Source organism: Ylistrum balloti, unplaced genomic scaffold, assembly GCF_031769215.1.
Source record: "Ylistrum balloti isolate Yb309-2 unplaced genomic scaffold, AGI_CSIRO_Ybal_v1 Utg369646, whole genome shotgun sequence".
NCBI lineage: Eukaryota > Metazoa > Mollusca > Bivalvia > Pectinida > Pectinidae > Ylistrum > Ylistrum balloti.
In genome coordinates this window covers 1,025,800-1,052,652 of record NW_026781904.1, presented here as the reverse complement: position 1 = coordinate 1,052,652, position 26,853 = coordinate 1,025,800, and the positions used below count along the sequence as shown (strand labels likewise).

General features: G+C 35.2%; 1 protein-coding gene across 1 annotated transcript; it reads left to right on the top strand.

Annotated features, from left to right (window-relative positions):
* Positions 1-833: 833 nt before the first annotated feature.
* On the top strand, positions 834-16,127 carry LOC132555211 (sodium- and chloride-dependent glycine transporter 2-like). Its single transcript, XM_060219569.1, has 13 exons — positions 834-963; positions 1,351-1,482; positions 2,755-3,046; positions 3,946-4,078; positions 5,454-5,588; positions 7,911-8,014; positions 8,565-8,689; positions 9,406-9,518; positions 10,675-10,806; positions 11,222-11,321; positions 13,128-13,228; positions 15,044-15,211; positions 16,026-16,127. The coding sequence occupies exons 1-13, from the start codon at positions 834-836 to the stop codon at positions 16,125-16,127; spliced, it is 1,767 nt and encodes a 588-aa protein (XP_060075552.1).
* The last annotated feature ends 10,726 nt before the right edge of the window (positions 16,128-26,853 follow it).

The window sequence follows — 26,853 nt, the reverse complement described above, 5'->3', positions numbered from 1 at the left end:
CTTTCTCATCACATTTTTTCTCCATGTATTCAAAATTGTGACTTCTTGCTTTGCATATATGATATTTGACATGTTTAGTTTTCTTTTTAAATTGTGGTAATGATATTGTAACATTTTTCCTCCAAAACATACATTTTTTTTTCAATTTTGACACAAAAAGGGCGCTACATGTTTGGTATGAAAGGCGTATTTGTAAACGCACTAGGATGACCTATTTATAGACATAAGATATTGCGCACTATTTCTAATACAGTTTCCCCCTTTAGAAAGTGGAAGAAATAAAGATAATAATAGTAAGAAAGTAAGAAAACGATATATTTGACACTTCTTTATATGGCGTACATTTGTTATTAGATGTAATACAATCAACTTAATACTTATACTACTTCGTACAGTTAAACAATGCATCGTACAGGTCATTGCCACTTTTTAAATGAAATAGTGCTTATCGATGAATATGAATTGATATTTCAATCCCGGTTTTGACACGGTCTAAACTCGTGACCATACATACGTCCTATGAATATTTATATATTTAGATCATAAGTGTGTGTTCTTAATGTCCATTATCGCCTGACAGGTAAAGTGACTTATAATTGTTTGTTTCAAGATTGTTTACTTCTGTGTTTACCTTTTAAAGTCTTTCGAATCGAAATTGTTTATTTTGTAGTTTTCGTTATCTTTTTCACATTGTCGAAATTATGTACAACAGCGAGACAGAATTGTCGCCAATGTCTTCCAAGTAACAAAACTTTATGTCATCAGTGTAATACTTGTTATCGTGTGATTTGTAATGGTCATTCAATGTGTAATATTTTCAGTAATCACAACAGATGGATAATAAAACCAAGAAACGAGAAACATGGAAAAATGGAAAGGAGTTCATGTTTTCCTGCATTGGTGTCAGTGTTGGTTTGGGGAATATATGGAGATTTCCATATATATGTTACAAAAATGGCGGAGGTAGGTGTCACTGATAGATCAGGGTATGCATGGACGTTACAGTCAATCTTTAAAATAGTTTTAAGAATTTTCACCAGTTGTTCATAAATAATCATGTATATGGATTTCTCCATGACAAAAGACTTTTACCTTCGATTGAAGCAGCAATGCAAATAGCAAACGAATTAACAAAAATCTGCGTGATTTGAGTAATAACATATATATTTATCATGATATATATATTTTATCAGGAATACTAACTACAGGTACATATCAATTGTTATTGAATTAAAGAAAAAGTCATGATACAAGTAAAAAATTAATTCACACTTTGGTAAGGTAAAACTGTTATTGCTTTAATATTAACTTTTCAGCAGGCCTAATGATATAAGTAACTTTGTTTAACAGGGGCGTTCCTCATACCGTATTTCCTGTTTATGACTATCATAGCACTGCCACAACAGATGCTACAGTTTTCATACCCACAGTTCTCGAGCCTTGGACCAGCTAAAGCCTGGGTTTGTTGTCCACTTTTCAAAGGTACTGTTATCGTTAATCTGCTTGCAATACTCGAGCATTTCTGTGACTTCAGAAGTCGCTAGTCGCACTTTATGTTGTTTTTATTAAACTATGGTAATATTACTAAATCAATTTTCTCTTGACTGTGGAAGACACCCTTTATCAGTGTGTCTGTGATTATGGTAGATTTCAGTCACACTTTATCAGCATTTCTGTTACTACGTAAATATCTGTCACGCTCTATATTAGTATTTCTGTGACTATGGTAGGCATCTGTCACACGATATCGCGTTTTTGTAAATGCGGTAAATCTCATACACGCTGTATCATAGTTTCTGTGACTGCGGAAGGTTATTATTATTATTATCATCATCATCTTAATGGCCCGTCAACACATAAAAGGTCATGAAGGTCATCAACAGGTGAAACAGAGCGATCCAAAAAGGAAAAAATCAAACAAACTAAAGGGCTAAAAATCTTAAATTGTTTTATTATCATAAAAGATTAAAATCGTAAGTCATAACCTATAACATAAACCAACATCTTTCAGATAACACAAACTTTTATAAATCGCAACAATTTCAAAAAGGATATTTAGACTTGTAACATTACGATAAACATTCCCCAGTAGACAGACTCCAATAGGTATCAGTCACACTTTATATATTTTTCTATTCTATGACTATGGTCTATTTCAACCAAGCTATATCAGTGTTTCTATGACTGGTATTTATCAGCCAAGCTGTATCAATGTTCTATGACTGGTATCTATCAGCCAAGCTGTATCAATGTTCTATGACCATGTAAGATATTTAGCACGTCATATCGATATTTCTTGGTTTGTGATATATGTCGGCCAAGCTATGTCGATTTTTCTATGACTGGTAGGTATCGGCCACATTATATCGATTTTTCTATGACTGGTAGGTATCGGCTATATTATATCAATATTTCTTTGACTGGTAGGTATCGGCTACATTATATCAATATTTCTTTGACTGGTAGGTATCGGCTACATTATATCAATATTTCTTTGACTGGTAGGTATCGGCTACATTATATCGATTATTTTTTGGTAGGTATCGGCTACATTATATCGATTATTTTTTGGTAGGTATCGGCTACATTATATCGATTATTTTTTGGTAGGTATCGGCTACATTATATCGATTATTTTTTGGTAGGTATCGGCTACATTATATCGATTATTTTTTGGTAGGTATCGGCTACATTATATCAATATTTCTTTGACTGGTAGGTATCGGCTACATTATATCGATTATTTTTTGGTAGGTATCGGCTATGCTATGATTGTGGTAAATGTGGTCATCTCCGTGTATTACAATGTTATCATCTGCTGGGTTCTCTTCTACTTCGGTACCTGTTTTACTGGTCGTCTCCCCTGGACTAGCTGTGATAATGACTGGAACACAGAACAATGTTATAGTCGTGTTCTTCCTTTCAATTCTTCAACGACAATCGCAAACCTAACGTCACCGAATGAATTATATGGAAACTCGTCAGTATTTAACCGTTCGATCCTATCATCAGGAATTGCTAAAACGTCCACGGAGGAATTCTGGGAGTAAGTATTAACAACACATATAAAACTTAGTGTTATGGAAAATGTAGGACGATCTTGCGAACAAATTCATTCAGGTGAGTCCTCGGCATACCGGGCCACGAATACAAATTACTCCTGACTCCAACAAAGCCATATTAGAACCCACGGCATGTTTAATTGAAACCATATCATTTGCTCCTTTTCGAATTAGACTATGAACGACACTTTTGCTATTGTCAACGGTTAATATAGTATTAACCAGTTTCCTTTTGTTAACTCTAACCCGCCCGACTAAGTTGGCGGGCGATATTCAATGGGGTTCCGTCCTTCCGGATGCTGCTTTTGAAGGACTGGTCGGATTTTGATGAAACTTGGTCGGTATAGTTGCTGGTCTTGTAATAACTACATATATTTTGTGTCCCTCAGAGATAAACACAATATCAACCACATCTATTATGTATTTTCTGATGTTGCATACGGTATGTATCACGTCTTTTTTGCTCTCGGTGGAAGACGCTGTATTTTTAATTTCTTTTTCTCTCAAAAGAAGAAAGACATTGTATTAACTTTATTTCTTCCTTTCTTCTCGGTGGCAGTAAGACATTGTAAAAACTTCTGTATCATTTTTTCTGTTCCTCTAAGTGGTTTCGACAGACATTTTATGAACTTCATTTCCTCTTTTCCTTTCAGTGGTAGGTAGATATTGAGTTAATTTCTGTATCATTTATTTTATCCTCTCAGTGGCAGTAAGACATTTTTTCAACTCCATTTCTTATCTTATTCTCATTGGTAGACAGCTTTTAGTCAGTTAGTACATATTAAACATTCTTAGTAACGATCATACATTCTGTTATGATCATTAATTTTTTTTCATGCTATTTTGTTAAATGGTCGTATACGAATACATAAACATATTCCAGGTACAAAGTACTGGAGTTGACAGAAAACATTGACAACATTGGAGGAATTCGTTGGACTCTGTTGCTTTGTAATGCAGCGGTGAGCACTGCTGTGTTCCTGTGTGTATTCAGGGGAATAAAGATGTCTGGAAAAGTATGTAACTATTTCATATAATGTTGTGAATGTTTTGTGATATTAGTAAATTAGTAAACATTACACGATGGGCGATGTGCGCACAATGTTGACACAATGTATACATGATTTGAATATTGTGCCATTGTATGTTGGTTGACATATATTTCGAAACGGATCATAAATCAAACGTGGGACAGGGTTTATCTATTTTCTACATATAAGATTACATCAAAGTAAGTTTCCTAATTATGTCATAAATTTACAGGGTAGACACACCAATAAGGTACAGAATGAATACATAATTACATGTAATTTAGAGTGTTTATGTTAAAAATGTCACACGTGACCAAGGTGAATATACATACATTATACTTCTTCACATTAAATTGACGTCGCTATTTTTCTCGGCAATGAATCTAAAATATTTTTATAAATTATTTCATCATATGCATCATTATCATTGTAAGCTCGTTAGACTTGTTACTTCAACAAGAAACAAACTCTACATACGAATTGAAAATGACCGTTTTTATTAATCTGACCTCTTGACCATTGTACATTTTCTTATATAGTGTGCTATAAATAGCAAACAATTAATGCATCTATGACCTAGTCACTCTCTATTAATGGTCAGCATCCTCTCATCTATATAATGAATATTGCTGAATGATAAATCCCATTCAAATAAGATTATTTTAGTAAAAACACAAATACTTCAGGTCAATCAATAATAATATTTAAATTAAACAACAAAGATAAGGCACATAGCCGTTTCTGGAAAATTAATATATTACATTAAACAAAGTATTATATGTATATATCACCAGTAAAGACATTGTATTTGTATGACTTTAGTATAACTCTCAATGTTTATATTCACTCATTATATAAACAATTTATTTGTAAACATTAAATGAACGCCTTCACCTGTAAGTCTGTGATGTTAAACTTTATGTGAGGTAGACAATTCGACGCATGACCAACTGGTAATTCGAAAATTATCTCATTAAAATGACTTTTATATACACCAAGTATTTTTAAACGTCTATGATTGCTATTTAGTCATAACCACACGAGTTTCTGTTTAATTTATTATCCATAATGTTAGTCAACCATTTATACAAAAGCGCATAAAAAAATCTGAGACCCTGTCTCACAGGTTGGATTTAGATTATGTAATGGTTCGTGTCGGCAGAAGATGTATGCGCGAAGTTTATAGTGCATTGTGCGTTACCAAACCTGTATTGTGAAACATCATTATATTATAATTTCATTGATCAAAGACATTTATTAGTTACAAATGTATAACTTGATATTTAGATGGAGAGATACAGTTAATTTGCATATTTGAAAAAAAATTGAAGTCGGAAACAATTATCTTTTTTTTTACTAGATCATGTACGTGGCAGCATCTATACCATACGTCCTACTAACGATTCTCCTGATCAAAGGTTTGACCTTGGAGGGGGCCGGAAAGGGATTGAGATACTACTTCATACCGAGATGGGGAGAATTACGTAAGCTGTCGGTGAGTCTATGACCTGCATTCCCTAGAAGGTTCTATAACTAGGAGTGTAGCTTATCCATATGCAAGCAGATAGACAACTCGAAAGAAGGAACATTTCCTTCAGACCGGCACTTAGAAAACACAAAATTCGGAAGAAGGATCTATTATTAAAGAGTCTATCATATCCTCAAAGCCTCCAGTTAGATAGCATAGAACTCAAACGAAGGCCTATTATAAAAGAGTCAATCATTTTCTATAGACCTGCAATTAAATAGCATATAATTCGAAAGAATGATCTATTACTAAAGATTCTTTCATGTCCTCAAAACCTCCAGTTAGATAGCATAGAACTCAAACGAAGGATCTAATACAACAGATTCTTTCATATTCTCCTAACCTCAATTTAGATAGCATAGAACTCAAACGAAGGCCTATTATAAAAGAGTCAATCATTTTCTCTAGACCTGCAATTAAATAGCATAGAATTCGGCAGAAGGGTCTTTTACTAAAGATTCTTTCATATTCTCCAAACCTCCAGTTAGATAGCATAGAACTCAAACTAAGGATAAATTACAATAGAGTCAAACATTTTCTCTAGGCTTGAGGTGTTTATTTTCTGGACTTTAATTCCTTCCGTTGTATTAAACATTTTGAGATTTGGGTGCCTAGACGTATTTGAAAACCTACTTGAAATTTGACGAAAATGTGAGTAAGCTGGCATAACTAAAAGAACCCCTTCAAAGTTTCATATTTTTTTGAGCAAAATGACTGGGAAAAAATGTCTTCCTCTGGGTCCAGTTTTTTTAAACTAAAATAACTGGTCTTCCCATTTGCGATTTGCTGACTAAGTGAATGCAATGACTGGATACGAATAACCTCCTTAAAGTTAAGTAATTTTGTGAGTACAGTGACTGTCCTAGAATCACCTCTTCTAGGTTTAGCGATTTTGCTAGCGCTATGATTGGTCTGGATTTGGAGGTACGAGACTGCATTCGGTTGTCACGTTTCCTTTAAGTACAAAGATTTGAACAAAATTGTCTAGGTTAGTAATGACAGGATTACAAGTACAAGTAGCAAAGATATTTTGTGAGTACAATTGCTGGCCTGAAAGGACATTTAATATCTAGTAATTATGTAGGTACAGTAACTACACAAGAAATACCTCTTGTAGTTGATTCGTGACTACATTAACTTAATAACAAGGACCTTTTTGAGGAAAGAGTACAATGACTGAACTAGATGGATCTCTTTGAGATTGAGTATTTTTGTTGTGAGAACGATGACAGAACACGAAAGACCGCTTTAAGATTTCGTAGTTTTCTGAGTAAAATGATAGGACTATTACGACCTATTTCAGATTAAGAACTTTCGTGGAACAAATGACCTCTTTCTGGTTGAATAATTTTGTGAATACCATTAAATGACTAGAAGACCTCTCTGAGGCTGTACTTTTCTGAGCACTTTTCGTGGAACAAAGGCTGTACTAAATGACCTCTTTGTGGTCGAGTAATTTTGTGAATACCATTAAATAACTAGAAGACCTCTCTGAGGCTGTACTTTCCTGAGCACGGCTGCTGGACTAGAATAGCCTTTTTGAGGTTTAGTAATCTTAAAAGTACAATGACTCTAAAAATTCAATATCTGGACTAGAATGGCCTCTTGTGAGGTTGAAAATTTTTTGTTATATCGTTTATACGAAGACTTGACTAAAATTATCTCACTGTAATATTGTGATTAAAATGTCTGGACTAAAACGACATCATTGGTGTATGGTAATTTTGCGACCACAATGACTGGACTAGAAAAAATTAGAAAAAAATCCTTCAAGATTTGTTTTTATATGAGGACAGCGACTGGACTAAGAGGACTTTTTAAGGTTTTATGTTAGTTAGTACAATGACTAGACCAGATGGATGCCCCTATCGCGAATGAATTTGTGAGGACGATGGATGGACTAAAATAACCTCTTTGAGGTTTAGTAATTTTACAAAGGACATAAAGGTTTGGTAATTGGTATGACCATCCTTAATGGATTACGACATATTTTGGGTTTCTTTATTTAAGTAAAATGTCGGGACGTGATTTGAAATGTGTTTTTAGACATAATGACAGTAATAGGACATCATTACCATATGTTGTAAGAACAATATCTAGATACGGGGAGATAAAAAAAATAAGAAAATAAATATGGGAATGTAATACAAATATCATCACAGTATGAAAAGTATGACAGTATGAAATCGCTTATTTCTAATTACTGTTTTTCATGGAGATAGATTGTTACTTAATTACATGTGATTAGATTTATCATGCGCCGTTCAACGTCACCTTTTCCGCCCAAAGGTATGGTCAGACGCTGCCGTCCAGGTCATCTACTCGGCAGGCTTTGCAGCAGCTGACCTTGTAACACTATCTAGTTACAACGATTTTCATCACAATCTTTATAGGTAATCTCATACGTTATACAGTCAAATGTCGTTACCATTGAAGTCAGAGTTTTAATCTAAATAAAATTACAAATTTCGTGTTTTAATGAGTTGTAGCATCATATTACAGGTACGTGACTAATATCTAAACAACACTTCATAGTAAATACTAAAAATGTTATTAAAAGTACATAATATGTTAGGACTGCATTGTCAATATTTTATCAGAAATATCTCAAAATCTTGGCCCGTTTTCATGAAACCATTATCATGCTCAAGCAAAGATTTTGTGCTCAAGCAAACTTTTTTTGTTATTCGCATTAATCATATAAAATAATACAAATGTCAAATATAAACATTGAATTTAATTTTGACTTGAAGCCCTTTCAATTTTATTTTACATCTTTGGCAAAATCAAGTCTTATTTATTAATTTTTTAACTTAAACAAGACATAAGACTTTAGCACAAAATCTATGCTTAAGCATGAGAACTGTTTCATGAGTACGGACCCAGGTGTCTCTTCCACGTGGATTCTGCTGCATCAGCAATCACATTATGTTGTTTTTTCAGGGATGCCATCATAATACCCCTTGTTGACGCATTCACGAGCCTCTTCGCAGGCTGCGTGATATTTGTTACACTTGGTTATATGTCAACGACTTTCAACATGGATATCCAGGATGTAGTTGCAGACGGTATGCGTGATCGTCAGATATCTTTTATATAGACATCACAGAAACAACATTTGTGGGGGCGGGATTAACGTTCTAGTTTCGATATCAAATTAAGATATTGTCTGCTTCTCTAGACATGCACTTATCATGTCCTATCTATCAGTAACCTGCTGCGACATCTCCTCGTGTGTTGGGAATATTTTAGGTAAAGCATGGGTAACAATGACTAGTGATAATTGTAAATACATTTTTCGTTCATCTGCAGTAAATTTGATATGGAACGGTGTACATTGTGACCCGGATGTGCCAGGTTACAACTAAAGGATTCGAATTTCAGTTGAGATGTTATTTATTCGTTTAATTATCTATTTTTATTGCTCGCTTTGTGCTATTTTTAAGAAACTAGTGAATACCAAAAATCGCAAATACATTTTTTTCATCAAACTTATAATGTGATTCATCCCGATAAGTTTTTCAATCGTCACAGATTCCCAATATTGGAACACTTTTAAAGAGATTCATAGCCTTTTCATAGACACGGTGAAATTATATCAAATGTTTTGATACTTATTTGGTTAGCTTATCAGAATAATAAGGAGAAGAAATGTGACTGTTGTAAACAGCATCAGTAAGATGAATTCGAATATTTGAAAACAAAGATTCTTATCTTTGAAACAGAATCTGACGATATCCTGTATTTGCAATATTATGCTCTGACTGATTATAATTAACTCTAGGTCCTGGGATTGCCTTTATGATATTTCCGGAGGCCATTTCCACCCTTCCTGTCCCTCAGTTGTGGTCGGCTTTGTTTTTCTTCACACTATTTACTGTCGGGTTAGACAGCCGGGTAAGGATATCACCAGATAAAATCAACGTCCACCTCTAACGTGTCATATCTGTCAACTTTATGATAAACATTTTTATATTATGTAAATTTTATTAAACAAAAATCTTCATTGTAATAAAATTGATAGTAAGGAGAGTGAATAAACAGGCGATATATAAAGAACATTACACTTACTTAAGGAGGCCCGTGAGGACTATTACACATGTTGGCGTTACTTAAGGAGGCCCGTGAGGACTATTACACCTGTTGGCGTTACTTAAGGAGGCCCGTGAGGACTATTACACATGTCGGCGTTACTTAAGGAGGCCCGTGAGGACTATTACTCCTATCGGCGTTACTTAAGGAGTCCTTGAGGACCATTACACTTGTCGGCGTTACATAAAGGGTCTCGTGAAGACCATTAAACATGTTAACGTTACATAAGGAGGCCCATGAGGACTATTACACATGTCGGCGTTACTTAAGGAGGCCCGTTAGGACCATTACACCTGTCGGCGTTACTTAAGGAGGCCCTTGAGGACAATTACACCTGTCGGCGTTACTTAAGGCGGCCCGTGAGGACTATTACACCTGTCGGCGTTACTTAAGGAGGCCCGTGAGGACTATTACACATGCCGGCGATACTTAAGGAGGCCCGTGAGGACTATTACACCTGTCGGCGTTGATTAAGGAGGCCCGTGAGGACTATTACACCTGTCGGCGTTACTTAAGGAGGCCCGTGAGGACTATTACACCTGTCGGCGTTACATACTGAGGCCCGTGAGGACTATTACACATGTCAGCGTTACATAAGGAGGCCCGTGAGGACTATTACACCTGTCGGCGTTACTTAAGGAGGCCAGTGAGGACTATTACACCTGTCGGCGTTACCTAAGGAGGCCAGTGAGGACTATTACACCTGTCGGCGTTACAGAAGGAGGCCCGTGAGGACTATTACACATGTCGGCGTTACATAAGGAGGCCCGTGAGGACAATTGCACCTGTCGGCATTACTTCAGGAATGTAATGGTGGTTTGTCTACAGACCAAATAATAGCTGGAAGTAGTAATCGTAGGAAGCAGTGGTAAAAGTAGAATTAAAATAATTAATGATTCGATACGGAACAATACTAACACATGACCATTACTAATGGCGCTGATAATAATTCATGTTACAGATTGTACACCTGCAGGTAATAAACGGTGCTATGGCAGATGTGTACCCCGACATCTTTCGCTCCAACTTAAAACTGACCTCGGCCGCAGTGTGTATATTAACGACAATTTTTGGAATACCTTATGTTTACCAGGTATATAATCAAACAACGTCATTTCATATACCGAAATTATCATACCTTGTTTATAAGCTGATGTTACCCCATAATAAACAATTCCGAACCAACACACCCCTCCCCCCTCCAACCTTAAATATGTTGCCAAAATATTAGCTAACAGATTAAAATATTCGTCATCAACTAACGAAACGATCGCTGATAAATAAAAGTGGAAGAATTAGTAACCTGATTAGTGCTAAATAACATTCAGGTATCAGTGATAAAATACAATAAAATTAATCCAATTAACATGTAAATGACTAATTAATGGTAATAATTAACGAAATATAAACAACGACCACGACGATTGCTTAAAAAAGATATAAAGCAGTCTGTTATAAGTCGGGTGATATGTTTCGGTTTTAGAACATTATCCTCTATTTACGAACAGGGTGGCATGTATGTTGTTCAGCTAGTGGATTGGTATATGGCCAGCGTGGCTTGTCTGTTGCTTATTATTCTGGAGAGTAGCGTCCTCGCCTGGATATATGGTAAACATAGTGCAAGTGTTATGCATGCAAAACAATATAAAAATGGAAGCGTTTTACTTTTAATATTTGAAAATAATATGTTACACTTGTAAGACATTCCAAGATAGACAAAATGTTATATTTGTCAAACAATATAAAAAAAATATAAGAAATGCTATACCTGTAAAACATAATAAAACAATATGCAAAATATCATATCTATGGAATAACATGAAGGTCATTTACATAATGTCATACTTGTAAAACAATATAAAACAATGTATCAAATGCTTTACTTGTAAAACATAATAAAACAATATACAAAGTATCATATTGGTGGAACAATATTCAAAGTGTAAAGCGATATAAAAATATACTTATAAATTAATATAAAAACATAGACCAAGAAATGTACAGTAAACCAACTTTCTGTTGCAGCTACTTACTTTATTACAAATTCGTGGTGATTTGCTTTCACAAAATTAAAACTACCATTGTTAGATTTTTTGGTTCGTTTCCACTAAGACAGCATCTGAATTATAGCCTTTAGTATTTGGGCAAATATAAGTAAGTGTCAAGGTAACATAGTATCCGACTGATGGGAGACCATGTGTCAAGGTAAAACAGTATCAGGCTGATGGGAGACCATGTGTCAAGGTAACTTAGTATCAGGATGGTGGGAGACCATGTGTCAAGGTTACACAGTATCAGACTGATGGGAGACCATGTGTCAAGGTAAAACAGTATCAGACTGGTAGGAGACCATGTGTCAAAGTTACACAGTATCAGACTGATGGGAGACCATGTGTCAAGGTAACACAGTATCAGACTGGTGGGAGACCATATGTCAAGGTAACACAGTATCAGACTGATGGGAGACCATGTGTCAAGGTAACATAGTATCAGGCTGGTGGGAGACCATATGTCAAGGTAACACAGTATCAGGGTGATGGGAGACCATATGTCAAGGTAACACAGTATCAGACTAATGGGAGACCATGTGTCAAGGTAACACACTATCAGGCTAGTGGGAGACCATTTGTCAAGATACGCAAAAAGTGACAGCTTGTGACCAGATTTGTGGTTTACTCGAGAACAACAGCATAGATTTGGTGTTTTACGTGGAGAATGCTTCACATTTGTTCCATTTACAGAAGATTCCAATACCATTGATGATGCTTGGCATTGTTACTGAATTGAATTTTTGTGTTCGCTATCAATTTTTCTTTGAAAAACAACGGATATTGCCACATAGAGATATCTCCATCAAAACATGTTTAAAATGCTATGATGACCCTGGACAAAAGTGAACATATTTCTATTTTCCTCAAATCTTGGCAATTATTTTTCAGGGGTTTACTTCGATCGCCAAATTTGAAAAATTCATTTCGCATGCAAACGAAAAATAGTTTACTTTATTCGTGAAGTAATAGAAAAATTGACGACTTCGTCAAATATCAGTACATAGTTCAAATTAAAAAAAGAAGCTTGTAAGTTTGTTTACTAAATAATTCAGACATCACTATATCCACATATCAAGTATTACATTTATTTCATCTTGAAGGCGATAGTGCCAATAAAACGGTAATGTCAATTACAAGAGATATGACTGTCGTCCAATTCTGGAAAAAGTTATGTAATAAATATTTACACCATCGTAAGCAAGTGGCATCACAATTCAAAAGGATATGTATCAATTCTAAGTTAATAATAAGGTAAAATATATATCCACTTAGGTTAGGGTGTGATGTTAGAAACATATATTTTCTATGTTTAAACAACTTAGACAGAAACTTCAAACATTTGCGTGTTTAACTTTTGTAACAGGGTCTGAGAGACTAAGTGAGGATATATCATTAATGGTTGGCTTCCCCATTCCTCGACTGTGGCAATTCTTCTGGAAGTATGTCACACCACTGACAACATCAGTAAGTATGCGTTTTGAATTAAAAAGGCATTCAACACGCAATTTATCAACCAATGATTATTGATAAATAGACAGGCAATTGCTATCTATAGGATAAATAATACAAAATATTTAGAACAAAATTCAACAAAATCAGACATATTACGGGGATATGTGAATGACATGAAATGAGCATCGCTGGATACATGCACATGTACGAAAGGCAAATACTGTCATGTATAATTCATTATGCAGGAAGAGCATCTGTATTGTTAAATATTTTGTACTGTACTAGTATGGAATATAATATTCAACATATATCGTAACACGATATGAAAAGACATCTCAAGGTGTGCAATGCTAAACACGCAAAGACTAGATATTTTACAAAAAATAAAGAGATAATTTTCTTTTAAAACAGATACAAACAAAGTCAGCTTTGCTTTCGTCGATGAAGGAGCAGACGCTTAATCTTCCGGAACACCTGGTCTTAATCCCTCTGTACTTTTTCAGGAGTCTCCGTGTAAATCTGTCTTTTGTTCATACTCTAACATTGTCTTCTGGAATTTGAGTTTGGATCATGATTATGTTGCCATGCTGGTATTTGATTAAGCAGTAAATTGCCAAATCATCACTTAGCCTCACCAGTATCAGCATATCACTCGTTTCAGTGTTAATATCTACACAAGACAAACTGAATTTATCGTGGGAAAATATCAAAGTTCAGTTTCTGTATTGTTATTTCAGCATTCGGCATTTTTGTTCGATATCTTTAGAAATTAAAGAACGTAAATAACACTTGACATGAAAGGTGAATGCAATAACTTTGAATTTGATAAATAAGTCATAAAGTCCACGTCCCTCAGTACATACACACATACTTAACATAGCCTCCGAACTGTGTCTGATTTAAAATGTACCCCCTAACACATTCATATATGTTGAAAGGCAAAGATGATCCTCGGTGCAATGCATGTGTTGAGCCATTCACCGTTAAACATTTTTATTTGACTGCGTTGACCATCTGTCTATTCGAGAATTTTACAAGTATGAAGACCCTTTTTGAAACTGTTGGGATTTGTAAAATTCTAGGTTATCTGAAAGGTGTTGGTCTACATAATATACTATGACGTACCATTTTCACCTTATGTGATAATATACCCATTTAAGATTTTTAGCATTTGTCTTGTGTTTGACGTTGTTCCCTTCTTTTGGATCGCTGTGTGTTTTATCGTTTGATAATGCATTTTGCATACATATAATGCAAACATAAGTATTTACAAATTATAATGGTTAAAATAAGTATTTATATTATAATAATTTATGTTCATGACCATAGCGACTATACAACAACTGATCCGATTACATATTGAATAAATTAGATGATCTGACCGTTCGAAAATGTACAAAGTTTACTTAGCTAAATATAAGCTATTAAATACCAATGTTAACTGTCTGCAAAAATCACGCACAAGGTCATTGACGCGTTTGAAAGAGTCAATATTGCTCAGCTTCTAAACGACTCTGAAGTTATTCAGGAAATTCATCGGCTGCTTTTTCCTTAAGTAGCAAGCTACTACCGGAATATATATATAGGTTAGTTGCTTATGAACTAAGAAAAATAAATAGTAAATGATTTATGGTACAGTATAGTTTTAAACAAGGGCTCTGAAAAGGCTAGGTGTTGGAAGCTCGACCAATATTAGGATAAAAAATTATCATATCTAAGACAAAGCTGCATATTGAATACATTGATATGTAAAATGTTTATTAATGGTTAACTTGTGACAATGATATCAATAATAGTGTTAGACTTGTCTACAATGTTTTATTTCAGTTCATATGGATAGTAAGCTTGGTTAAACACCGCCCTGTGACGTACGGAGGGATGTCCTATCCTGTCTGGTCTATTGGGGTGGGCTGGATTATCGCTGTGACGCCTTTAATGCCCTTAGTAATCAACATAGTCTACTCATTGTTGAAACATCCTGGTAATCTTACGCAGGTGAGGAACACTTGATTGTCAGATCTTATACAAGTGAAAGAAAAGTCAGGGGCGGGGGTTCGAAATTTATTCCGGTCGTCAAATTTGCCATTTTGGTAAAACTTTCCATTGCCAAAGATGAACTAAAATTTTTAATTCTTAACACCAAGATATTGTAGATTCAAATATTCTTTTTAAAAGGAATGTGCAACAATTATAAATTTCATTACCACGACGATACCCGCTCTTTTTTTAAAGGAAAATAACATTTTTTGTATATAATCCACAGAAAATTATTCAAACTTACAAAAGTGTAGGATGTCAGTAGTATACACATATTGACCCTGGCTAACATCCAGGAGCTGATGGGCGGAGCCAAATTGGGTTAAAGCAACAACAAATTGAAGGGTTGTAAAGTTGTGAATTACATCACCCTGGGGTTTATAGTATTCCATGGATGAAAATAACTATGGTTTGTATTAGAAAATAACATTTTTGGGCTTAATTTGTTTATTTTGCATTGAAAATAATCGAACTTGGGTGGAAATTTGGTATAAGATGACAGTGAAGTGATAAGTATATATTGACCCCCAGTTGTTGTGTCATCTAATATTATGCACATTTTACGCCGGCATTATATGTATAATTTAGTTCAAGCTATCTATTTTGTGTTTACAAAGTCGACAAAGTGACAGAAAACAAAAACCATTTATAGAACTAAGGTAGCCGTTATGGCCTTTGGGCCTCTCGCTGATTTTTACTTTGAAAACATCTCGACCTTTGACCCCTTGTTTCGCGTGATGTTTTGATGCGTTTATTATATATATATTTACAGAGACTTCGTGAATCCATTAAACCGCAACGGGAATGGACTAAAAACAAGGAGGAAGATTTGAAATCCCAACAAACTGACCAAGTGGCAATGCTAAGTGTTTGAAAATAATACTTCTAATCACCATGTGAAACCAAGATAAATGTTTTGGAAGCAAAGCAAGTTGTGTATATCATTCTTCTTTCCAAATCTTCCAACAATATTCTTCAGCACTGAGGCCTGATAAGTCGAAATTTTATATTTACTTACATAAAATATATGAGACATCTCCTCGTGGTCTCAAGCTTCCTTCATTATGACAAAACAAAATGGTTAAACATGATCAAAGATAAAAGAAAATTGTGCCATTAATGCAATTTTGTTCTGTTTTTATTCATTCTGTACCCTACCAGTCCATATACAAAATTTCAAAAACTTTATTCTCTGGTTATGATGAGGTAATGGATAATGTATAGGATTGATATCCCAAACCTTAAGTTGATTCATAAGATACAAGTACGAGGCGGAACTAATAGAAGAGCCTTTCAAAGGTCACCAAAAACTGGCCAAGACTTTCAGTTGCACTTTAAAAACACGAAAATAATTTAACATGGCCATTGTATATACCTACCAGAACTAGAAACCAAGTAACACGACATGCTGTTCTATATGTCGCTTATCTGTTGAGCTAACAAACTCATGAGACACAATTTGAGATGTGTAGGTTAATTACATAATGTTTGTCTTCATCATCGTCTTAGTGGGAACATTCCATTTTCTTCTGAGATATGATGTGACCAATGTTTTTTACGTCTATATAGTTCAGCTATAGTTTTTCTTATAATTGTTTCTCATTTGAGAACATGAACATACTTCGATTGATCAAGATTTATGTGAGGAGTGACATCGATGAAGAGGAAGATGCTTAATCCTCCTGCGTACGTCGTATACATTATTAGCGTGTCACACATGTAAACATCATTTTGACGATGAATATTATATTTTAAGTGTAAGGTAAGTGTTAACTTTTTTCTAGAAATTCAAATTCCTAACCAGGACATCACCTACAAATAGTATATTCCGATTTGTTCATATAACGCTATGTTAGACATGACGTTATACAAGTTATCTCCCTTTTGCTGCATATTACATACATCACGAAATGTTACAGAAGTAAAAATAAGTGGTTTGGGTTAGGGAAATCGGTACATATTGACCTATTCAGTTGTGTGTCTTTTGTACAAACTTTGAGATTTCAGGTGGTAGACACTGGTAGGCATTTAGTTTCCGAGATTTAACGTAACCTGCTTGCCATTTTTAATTCGTTTGAATAGTGACACGTCCAGAAAATACACAATCACCTGACGCTGTGTCAAGGAAATCTTGAGATATTGGGAATACATTTTTTTTTATTTCAAATGTAATCATTGTGACCTTCGGCCGTACAGACAAAGTGATTACTAAAATCTCTATTTAATGGCGGTATAATGATATATGTATGGATCTGGGGTCCTAACAAGCCATCTGACATTTTGTATGTCTTTCTGAATCCTCCTAAAAGACAATGGCGATATTTCTTTCAGTCTTATTATAAAACCAACATCAGTTTACGTTAACAGGTAACTTTACATTGAGTAGTTTTTGTTTTGTGTTTTTATGAATCGTTAGTCATCTTGCACTATTCAAATAACTCATTGTATAAATTATAAACTGAGGAGCGTTTAACCGATCTATCACCGCTATCCTTCGGTAACGCAATGTTCTCGTCATTGACTCCGCCCTCATTACTCAATGGTCCTGAAAAAAACGAACTGTGACAAAGTAACAGTCAGTCATCGAAGTCTTTTGTCACTTATTTCCCCCCTCAACCACCTTGTATTATTCAGTATTATGATTTAGTTAGCTTTTTTATTCTCGTGATAGAGCAGATCAAATTATGTACCAGGAGATTTGACACAGTGCCCGGCTTCGTTGTCCTCTTTTTTGGGTGTTCATGAAAGAATAAACAATAAATAGCTGTAAACGACATCTTCAAATACACTGTAATTAAACTGTTAGGGTAAGCAGAGTTATTCCTCTTTTAATCGTGTCACAAGATTTTGTCACATGTCATGCTCTGACGTCCCATTACATTATAAGAATTACTCACTTTTTACTCAACCATACGATTATAGATAAATGTGACAATGAGAAATAATTCTGAAACAATTAGAGGCCACAATTCTTATCGTCAGTCTTTTTATTGTAATGTAATGCTACAATACGATAAGAATGACGTCCACTAATTTTGTAAGAATTATCTCCCTTACTTTATATGTCACACCTCGCGTAACTCAGATGAAAGTAACTTGCAATTAGAATCAGCAGGTTATTTTCAAAGTACTTTAAATAATTTTCTCTGATGTTTCAGACAAATTAACATTCCCCTTCAAATAAAAATGTATCAAATGTACTTAAAATTACATTTGTTCGCTGATTGCTCGTATGTGCTGCCACCTGTAAAACAATATATATATATATATATATATATATATTTGTACAGAATCAGATTCTTTCCAACGCATTACTTAACCGAGAAAAAACATATAAGCAAATGTCTTCAATTATACAAAAGGAATTAACATCCTTTGGAATTTAGAATCGGACCCAGTCAAGAAAAACAGACGCGTCAGTGATTCAAGTAGGGAAAATATTGCGATGCCTAGAGGTGATTGAGAAAGCCTGAAAGTAATGTCAAAATCAAAACAGAGAAGTACGTGAATCATTGGGCCTAGGGAATTAAAACTATTCATATCATATAAACACTTTAAAGACAGCTAATTATCTTATCCTAGATTTAAATGTTTCTCTTGACTTGCCGATATATAACAAAAATAGGAGATATTATTATCATAACTACTATCTTAACGGTCCGTCAACACATTAAACGTCATTAGCGCCATCAACCGGTAAAACACTCGGCGATCCAAAAAGGAAATAACATTAAACAAACTAAAAGGTAAAATATAAACACTAAAAATTCTTAAATGGTTATTTTATCACAAAAGATTAAAATGGTACGTCATAGCCTATAATATAGACCAACATCTTAACGATAACCTAGGATTTTATAAATCTCAACAGTTTCAAAAACATTTGTAACGTTACGATAAAATCTTTCTTGAGTAGACAAATGGTTAATGCAGTCCAATAAAAATGTTTAAGGGTGAATGGTTCATTACATCCTATGCACCTCGGATTATATTTGCCTTTCAACATATATGAATGTGTAAGGTATGTATGGCCAATCCGAAGACTTGCAAGGACAACTCCGTCTCGGTGGTTGTCCCTAAAGCATGGAGACCATTCACCGTTGATAGGTTATATAGGAGGTATTGTATCTTACATATATATATCTGGAAGATCATATATATTACACGGTGCTTAACCAGAATAAAGTTACCTGTTCACTGGTCATGTGCTTTCGTTACACATTGATTACTTGTGATGACGAGAATTGTGTTGTTTTAGTTTTATTTGCACACATGTATACTGTCTGATTTATTGGAAAGAGTAAAAAATTCGACGTCTTTCTACAGATGTCCGTTGCTCGCAAACACTTTTGCACACATACACCATTTAATTGATGTATGACTTGACCGAAATGCACGATCTCGCATGCTGCTTTAGGGAAAGGGGTTTAAAACTTTAAATCATACGTGGTATGCACGTATACATGTGCATAATGCCCATTTCAAGTTATGTGTAACAGTGCAAAGGGCGTAACCGTTGCCTTCCTAGCCAAGCGGTGAAAAGTCAATAGAAAATACTAAAAACATCGATGAGCGAGACTGAATGACAGATTGCTCCCTGTATAGCAAAGCGCGGTTAGGAATGTATCATGATATGATGAATATCGGAACACGCCGACGATATACGATATTTAATTAATAATAGCAATAAGCTAACTACGTAATTTGAAATAACGAGATTCGACGATCTGCTGGTACAAAACACAAACATTGTTTTCAAAATTGATTTATTTTTCTATCGTGTGGAATTGATTTTGGCATAAGGATTGATATTCAACCAACGAAATTTACAAATAAGGAAATTTAAACGCACATACGGTTATGCATTGTATACCATACCGGATGTACATGTATTTTCTATATCCCAAGTATGTACAGCAATCACTTATAATGCCGTTACGAGTTTAAACTTGTCTTGCGACAAGGGTCAGAGCACACCACTACTGTACTTGTACAAATATTTAAGACTAGAACGAAATCAATTGAAATCAATAAAGATATGTAAAGTGGGTATAATTAAGGTAATCAGCGATGTTAATTGAGTTTAGTATTGTTTACTATAGCACCTGTTTCTATATATCGGTATGACGTCACTGAACACATGTTATGGAATTACATAAAGCACAATAAAATAAATTAAATTAGAATGGGTTTTCTTAAACCTTTGGATAAAGCAAACAAACTAAACAGGCATTTCCTGTCAGTGTTTACACACTAGACAAAGGTTATCTAAAATATAGGAAATACTCGGAAATTCATAATGTTCATATAACAACGAAAGGGAATTGAAAAGTTTCGTCTCAAACTAGACACCAACAAAGCAACGGGACCAGATTTCATCAAGTCTTAAGTCCTTAATGAGTTAGCTATTCAAATATCGCCAATCCTTTGTCTCATCTTGCAAGGATCCCTCGGTGCCAGCCACATTCTATCTGACTGGAAGACAGCAGATATTGCCCCTGTGTATAAGAAACGCTTAAAACACAGTCCAGAAAATTACCAACCAATATCCCTCATATGTATCTGTTGCAAACCACAAGAGCATATCGTTGTCAGTAACATCATGAAACATGTTAATTCTCATCAAATCCTTTACCATCTTCAGGAAATCCCGGTCACGTGAGAGTCAGCTAATTGAGTTATGGATGATACTACATGTAATATAGAATTGGGAAGTAAACTGATTTTCTAATCATGCACTTCAGTAAGACATTTGATTAGGTCAGACTCCAACTTTTAATCCATAAAACTAGGAACTATGGCATAATTGGGAAAATAAACACATGAATAGAAAACCCCACAACAGAACTCGATCAGTAGTAGTTGAAAATCCAACACTGTCCCAGTAAGATCCGGGGTTCCTCAAGGCTCAGTCCTCGTGTCATTTTCTCTAATACATCAAAGATATTACCGAGAGAATTTCATCGTCCATTAAGCTCTTTGCAGCTGATACTAATTTGTATCTCGCAATAACATCAGGGCGAGATGCACAGTTGCTGCGAAGTTACCTTATCATTGGAAGAGAAAGTGGAAGATGGAGTTCCATTCAGACAAATGTCAAGACCTTTCAACCGCCAAAAATAGAATTCCCATTGTTCACCTTTATAAATCTCAAGGACAAGAACTCCAGTATGTGTCAGAAACCAAATACCTGGGAATGACCATCATATCCGATATGAAATTGGCATCAACATCACTAGGAAACAATACACGTGGCACGGGTCCTGGGTTCGAATCATATCGGAGGCATTGGAATGACTAATGATTCCTGTTACTTGTATACACATTGTACGTATACTGAAACTAATTCAACTTTATCATTCAAACGGGAAACAATTGATTTTACGTGTCATTTTTCTGATCAGCTTATTTAAAAGGTTATTATTTTTCTTTTACTAAAATATATAACGTTAGGCTATAATCACATTGAATCCCCATTACTGTGTAATTGCGTATTGAGTTACCGTTCTAATTCCATAAAAAGGGCAAATTAAACTTGATAATAGTTGTTTTAGCATCTGAATTCATGCTCCGTATCAATTTCACACAGAAGTGATTAAAACATTAAATAAGAAGTTGTTTGAAAAATGGGCATCATCCTCGAATTCTAGGAGTTATAATCGCGTTACGTTCGCGCTCTGCACCCATGTATATGACACGGCTAAACTGCAGGTTCCGTGTGTGACACCTTGTGAACAAGGCAAGGAGACTAGTGTGATAATTTGATGTACAAAAACGAATCTCGAGGTCGCAAATCTGTACATTGTTGTGGCTTTGAAACTGGTTGTCGTCCCTTCATAATCTTCAACCTATAATTGGTCAGTTTTGTTCTCCTGGAACCAATCAAATTACTTCACTTGTGACTTTTATTTTGTCCCGACACTTTCCAGCAGAGCAGAGAGCGCATGTGATCGCCGCACTTGGCGAATTAAGGATAACTTGGCATGTGCACATTTGAAAACAAAGCTGTTTCCCTCGTCATTACATTATTACGATGTTTCAGGCAGACGCTATACAATCTCAGCCACATATTTTCATACACTCTGTGTTATTTTGACGGACCGGTAAGACCCGGATATATCTAATTACATAATTCAAGGATAGGTCTGTACATACACAGAGCAGTAAAACACTGATAGGGATTGAACGTGACAGATTTTGTTTTTCCTACCAAGTGTTCCTGATGCTTAATATTTCTGCAACATATCGATTTGGAATATTTGGAATATTTCACAGTACCATTAACAATGGATGTGGCACACTCCTTGCACGTGGTTACACCTGCCAGATGTTAGCTGTACCTCTCTGTTTAAACGGGTGATTGACAGGTAAATGGCGCCAGTCGTCGTTGTAATATGAATAAGAAATGAAAGAAGATAGGTAAGGTGAAAACGGTGGTGTACATTAAACAAAAGTACTTGCTGTATCCTTCTCAGTTTTCAAAATAGAAAAGTGTGGGTAATAATACTGCACGCTTAATCCTGTTTCATGGGTAATCACGATTATATGAACGCTGCAGAGAAAATGCAGTGGACTGTGGTAACAATTATATAGGGAATACACAATACCACGTCTTATAAAGATTATTTTAGTCCGTGACAATACAGATAAACTAATCAGTTTTAATTTCACTCTATATGCATGTTCATTGATACCAATATCATAACATCTTGTTTTTAAACATATTTTTAAAAATTGCATTGTATATGAGGCAATGTATTTAGTCATTTTGATGGCTGCCTCTTCTTCTTCTACAAGAGAATTAACAACTAATCACTAATTATCTTATACATTTGTTTACAGTTGTCACAACTTTACGAGTGTATATGAATGCAATGTACTTTACTATTCTTTCAAGAAATCTTTCCACCACTACTACCCTTCTCTGTCCTCTCTCTACCCCCACCCCCTTTTCCCTTAATTATTCACCCTTCTTTATCCCATATTCTTTTTTCCTCATTAACCGCATTATTGTTACTGTTACTACCTCATATTGGGCTGTATACATACGTCGTATGTCTGTTGGTCACCATGACATCTGTGCTATGTGTTATGCCTTTTTCTAAGAGAAGACAGATTAATATAAGTACGTACGTATTTCTTTCCTAATTCTCTCTTCATTGATATTTGTGTACTGTTGCATTTGGTTATTTCAATCAATAAAATACAGTTTGAACCAAATAGCAAGATTAGCCAGCGACCCCTGCAAACCAGTTTTCGAAAACAGCCTTAGGTCATCAGCATATACCACAAGGAAGAGTGCTACAAAATCATAATGCTGATTTCGTTTTGAGACAAAAAGGATTCAATGTCGTTAACATACATGGAAATTGCGATAGGATTTCACCTTGCATTAAACCGATATCATTATCGCAGAAATTAGATTAACGACCTTTTTATTTAACACATGCTCTAACATTTCTATGGTTAGTATCGTTACTAGGTTCAGATGCCAATTTATAGAACAGCTTGGGGTTGTATTTTCGAAGGTATCCCAACATCCCACTTTCAAATTTCTTAGACGGTGTCTTGGTCCACTCAAATGTTGGCCATTCTGATCTTCCAGACTTACTGACCTTCGTTTTTTACCCTTGCCCAACAACGTTGGCAGGGGATATTCATATGGGTTCCATTTAGAACAAATTAATTATGATGAGACTTGCTTGGTAGAACTTAACCTCTTGTTGAAGTTGATTATTAGCAAACTATGTGCATATTTAATGAGGCTGTTGTGACCTGGTTGGCTGATATCTATTCCAGTTTTCTATATTGCTCAGTTTAAATGTGTCTATTTTAGAAATGAACATGGGCGGGGATCTCAATGACTATGTCCTTGTCACTCTAGAGATAAGCATGACAGCCGATGGAGACCGAGAATGGTGCTGTCGCGTGTCTGGTACTAGGCTCGTCAAATGTGAGCCGAATAAACATTTGTATTTGTAAGGGGGCGTGGTCTGAGAGCATATTGAAATTACACACTATAAAATATTAAGTGACGTTGTAAAGACGTGGTTTTGATATCAAATAATCCATCATGTTTCACCCATTGCTACCACACTATGTATAATTACTAGCATAACTGTCTGTATCTCTACCGTTAAATCTACGTACACCTGTTGTTTGACAAAAATTAATAAATCTGTTTCCAGACTGATTTACAGTTTTATCTGGGTTTAAACGGATGTCACATCCTATCTAGTCTATCATGGCTATTACTATCAAAAACCACTTATTAGCACCAGCACAGCAATTAAATTCGCCGATTTTCAAAGTATCTCCCTTAGCGGAATAACGATTTAAAGTAAATAATAATTACAATAGTAATTATTATAGATTGCCACATAACATATTTTTTCCTATTTCTAACCAAACTAGAGAGTCATGAATTAATAAAAAAAAAAGAGCTATGTATTATTTTAACATTAAATCAATTAAGACAATTATTCTACCACATCTGGTAGTACTAGTAAGTTTTCTAGATATAACACAAGAATGAAAACTTTCGACATCTAGCTGGACATCATTTTGTATCCTGGAACGTCAATAGAAAACTTATCTTGGCATATTTTAAATAAAATCAGAATATGACTCGCACTCCTCTTTGTCCGACCTTTTATGTGACAGCGGGATTGCTTGGGAGCATCTCATGGGCAAGCATGTACGGACGAAACGGATGAATCCGAACCATGAATGTAAAGTCATCTTTCTGTCGCGTCGAGCAAGTTTCTCTATAGGCCACAGCTTTTTCCGGACTTCTTTTATTTCCTTTAGGTACTGCTCGAAAATATAAATTTTGGGGTCCTTCAAGTTGTTTGGACTCTCCTTGGTCTCTCCTTCTCTTGATATTGAATTTGGCGACTATGAGGCTTATATTTCCTGAGGTTTTCTTACCAATTCTGTGAAATCAATCTCTGCGTAGATTTGATATAAATTTAAGCTGCACACTCGCTAGTGACTTGATTTTGTCAACGCAGTCCTCACTGGGGTAAGTTCGAGGTCTTCTCTATTAGAGCAGGCTCTGGTTCTTTCTCAATACCAAAAACAATATGTGATTTCATCATTCATTCTGATAAATTTCTGCTGCTAGTATTTGTTCTGTCCTTTTCTAGGTTTTGCTGTTAGTTATCGAGATCAACGTGGTTTCGTTTGTTATCTTCAAACCTTTTATTGATAAAAGTTTGTGAGACCTCAAATTCATCTAGCCGGATCTTCAGATTTTTAACATCTTCCTGAAGCCTTCTCTAGTGAACCCACTTTGCGAGTTGGCTTGTGAGGGAGTCCATTTTGGAATTTAATTGATTTAGATGAGCCAAAGTTCACGTCGATAGGGTCTTCGATGTTGGCGACATGTTGGATGAAGCATGGAAGTAGGAGACATCATGTTGTAAAAGTCAGGGCTCTGGGGCTAGCGGATACAAATTTACATATGTACTGTGGAACGTTTGGGGCACTGGTTTCCTAACCTTGTGGGTGAAACATACAGGCCGGAGAGCAAGCAGGTTGACTCGTCATATCTATATAATGTTGTTGACCGAGTTTTTTGTTGTTTTTTCATGTTTTCATAGTTGCTTAGTAGGCACTGGTTACTACAGTACTTCAAGGTATAATGATTTTATTGCAACCAGAGACATCGGTAAAGCTGTACATTAGAAGATACCGGGAGCTCCGACATGCACGACTGTGCTGCACACGCCACGAGTTCACAAAAGGCCATACAAGAATGGAAAATATATGACATTTGATGACTACTGATACTTTTATCGTAATCGAATATTCTTAATTTGTACAACGAAGGTGACAGAATACCGCTTGTTGTGATGTATGAATGTACCTCCCGATATGAATGCAGTAGCTTTATATATATGTATTATGTGAGTGTCCTTCACATTTCGTGAAATATCTTGGTACTACAAGAAGCTTATCTCGGTGTTTGTAGATAACTGAATGGTTCCATTTTTGGGCTTGAAAGAACGTCAAGCCATTTAGTTAGACTTAAAGCCGGGATGGGAGTTAGGGTTTGGGGTTGTGTATGCCCCGGTGTGAAACACAAATACAAACATATGTAAGGAGAATTAAAAGCAATATGTAGATAACTAAATGGTTCCATTTTTTTTGGCTTGAAAGAACGTCAAGCCATTACCGAAGTACTTGCATTCCTGCTATCGCAATTTCATTAGGATGTAGTTAGACTTTTATCCAGGGTGGGAGTAAGGGTTTGGGGTTGTGTATGCCCAGGTGTGAAATACAAATACAAACATATGTTAGGATAATTAAATGCATCATGTTATGACCAAGTAGACGGTATGTAGTGTTATATCATCTTAGAGATAAATACGAGCTTTCTAGGACACGTCATTGTTGTTACCTTGATACGGCCATTAAAACAAATAGCCTTCAAATGCACTTATATAAACATATATATACAACTACAGACAAAAGGATACGGATACATCTCGGTCAGCGCAACCTAGCAATAACAGTATTAAGTGAAGCAAGAATAATTAAGTGTTATTAGAGCTCAGAATTGACGTCAGCAATTTGTAACAATAGAACAGATGCAG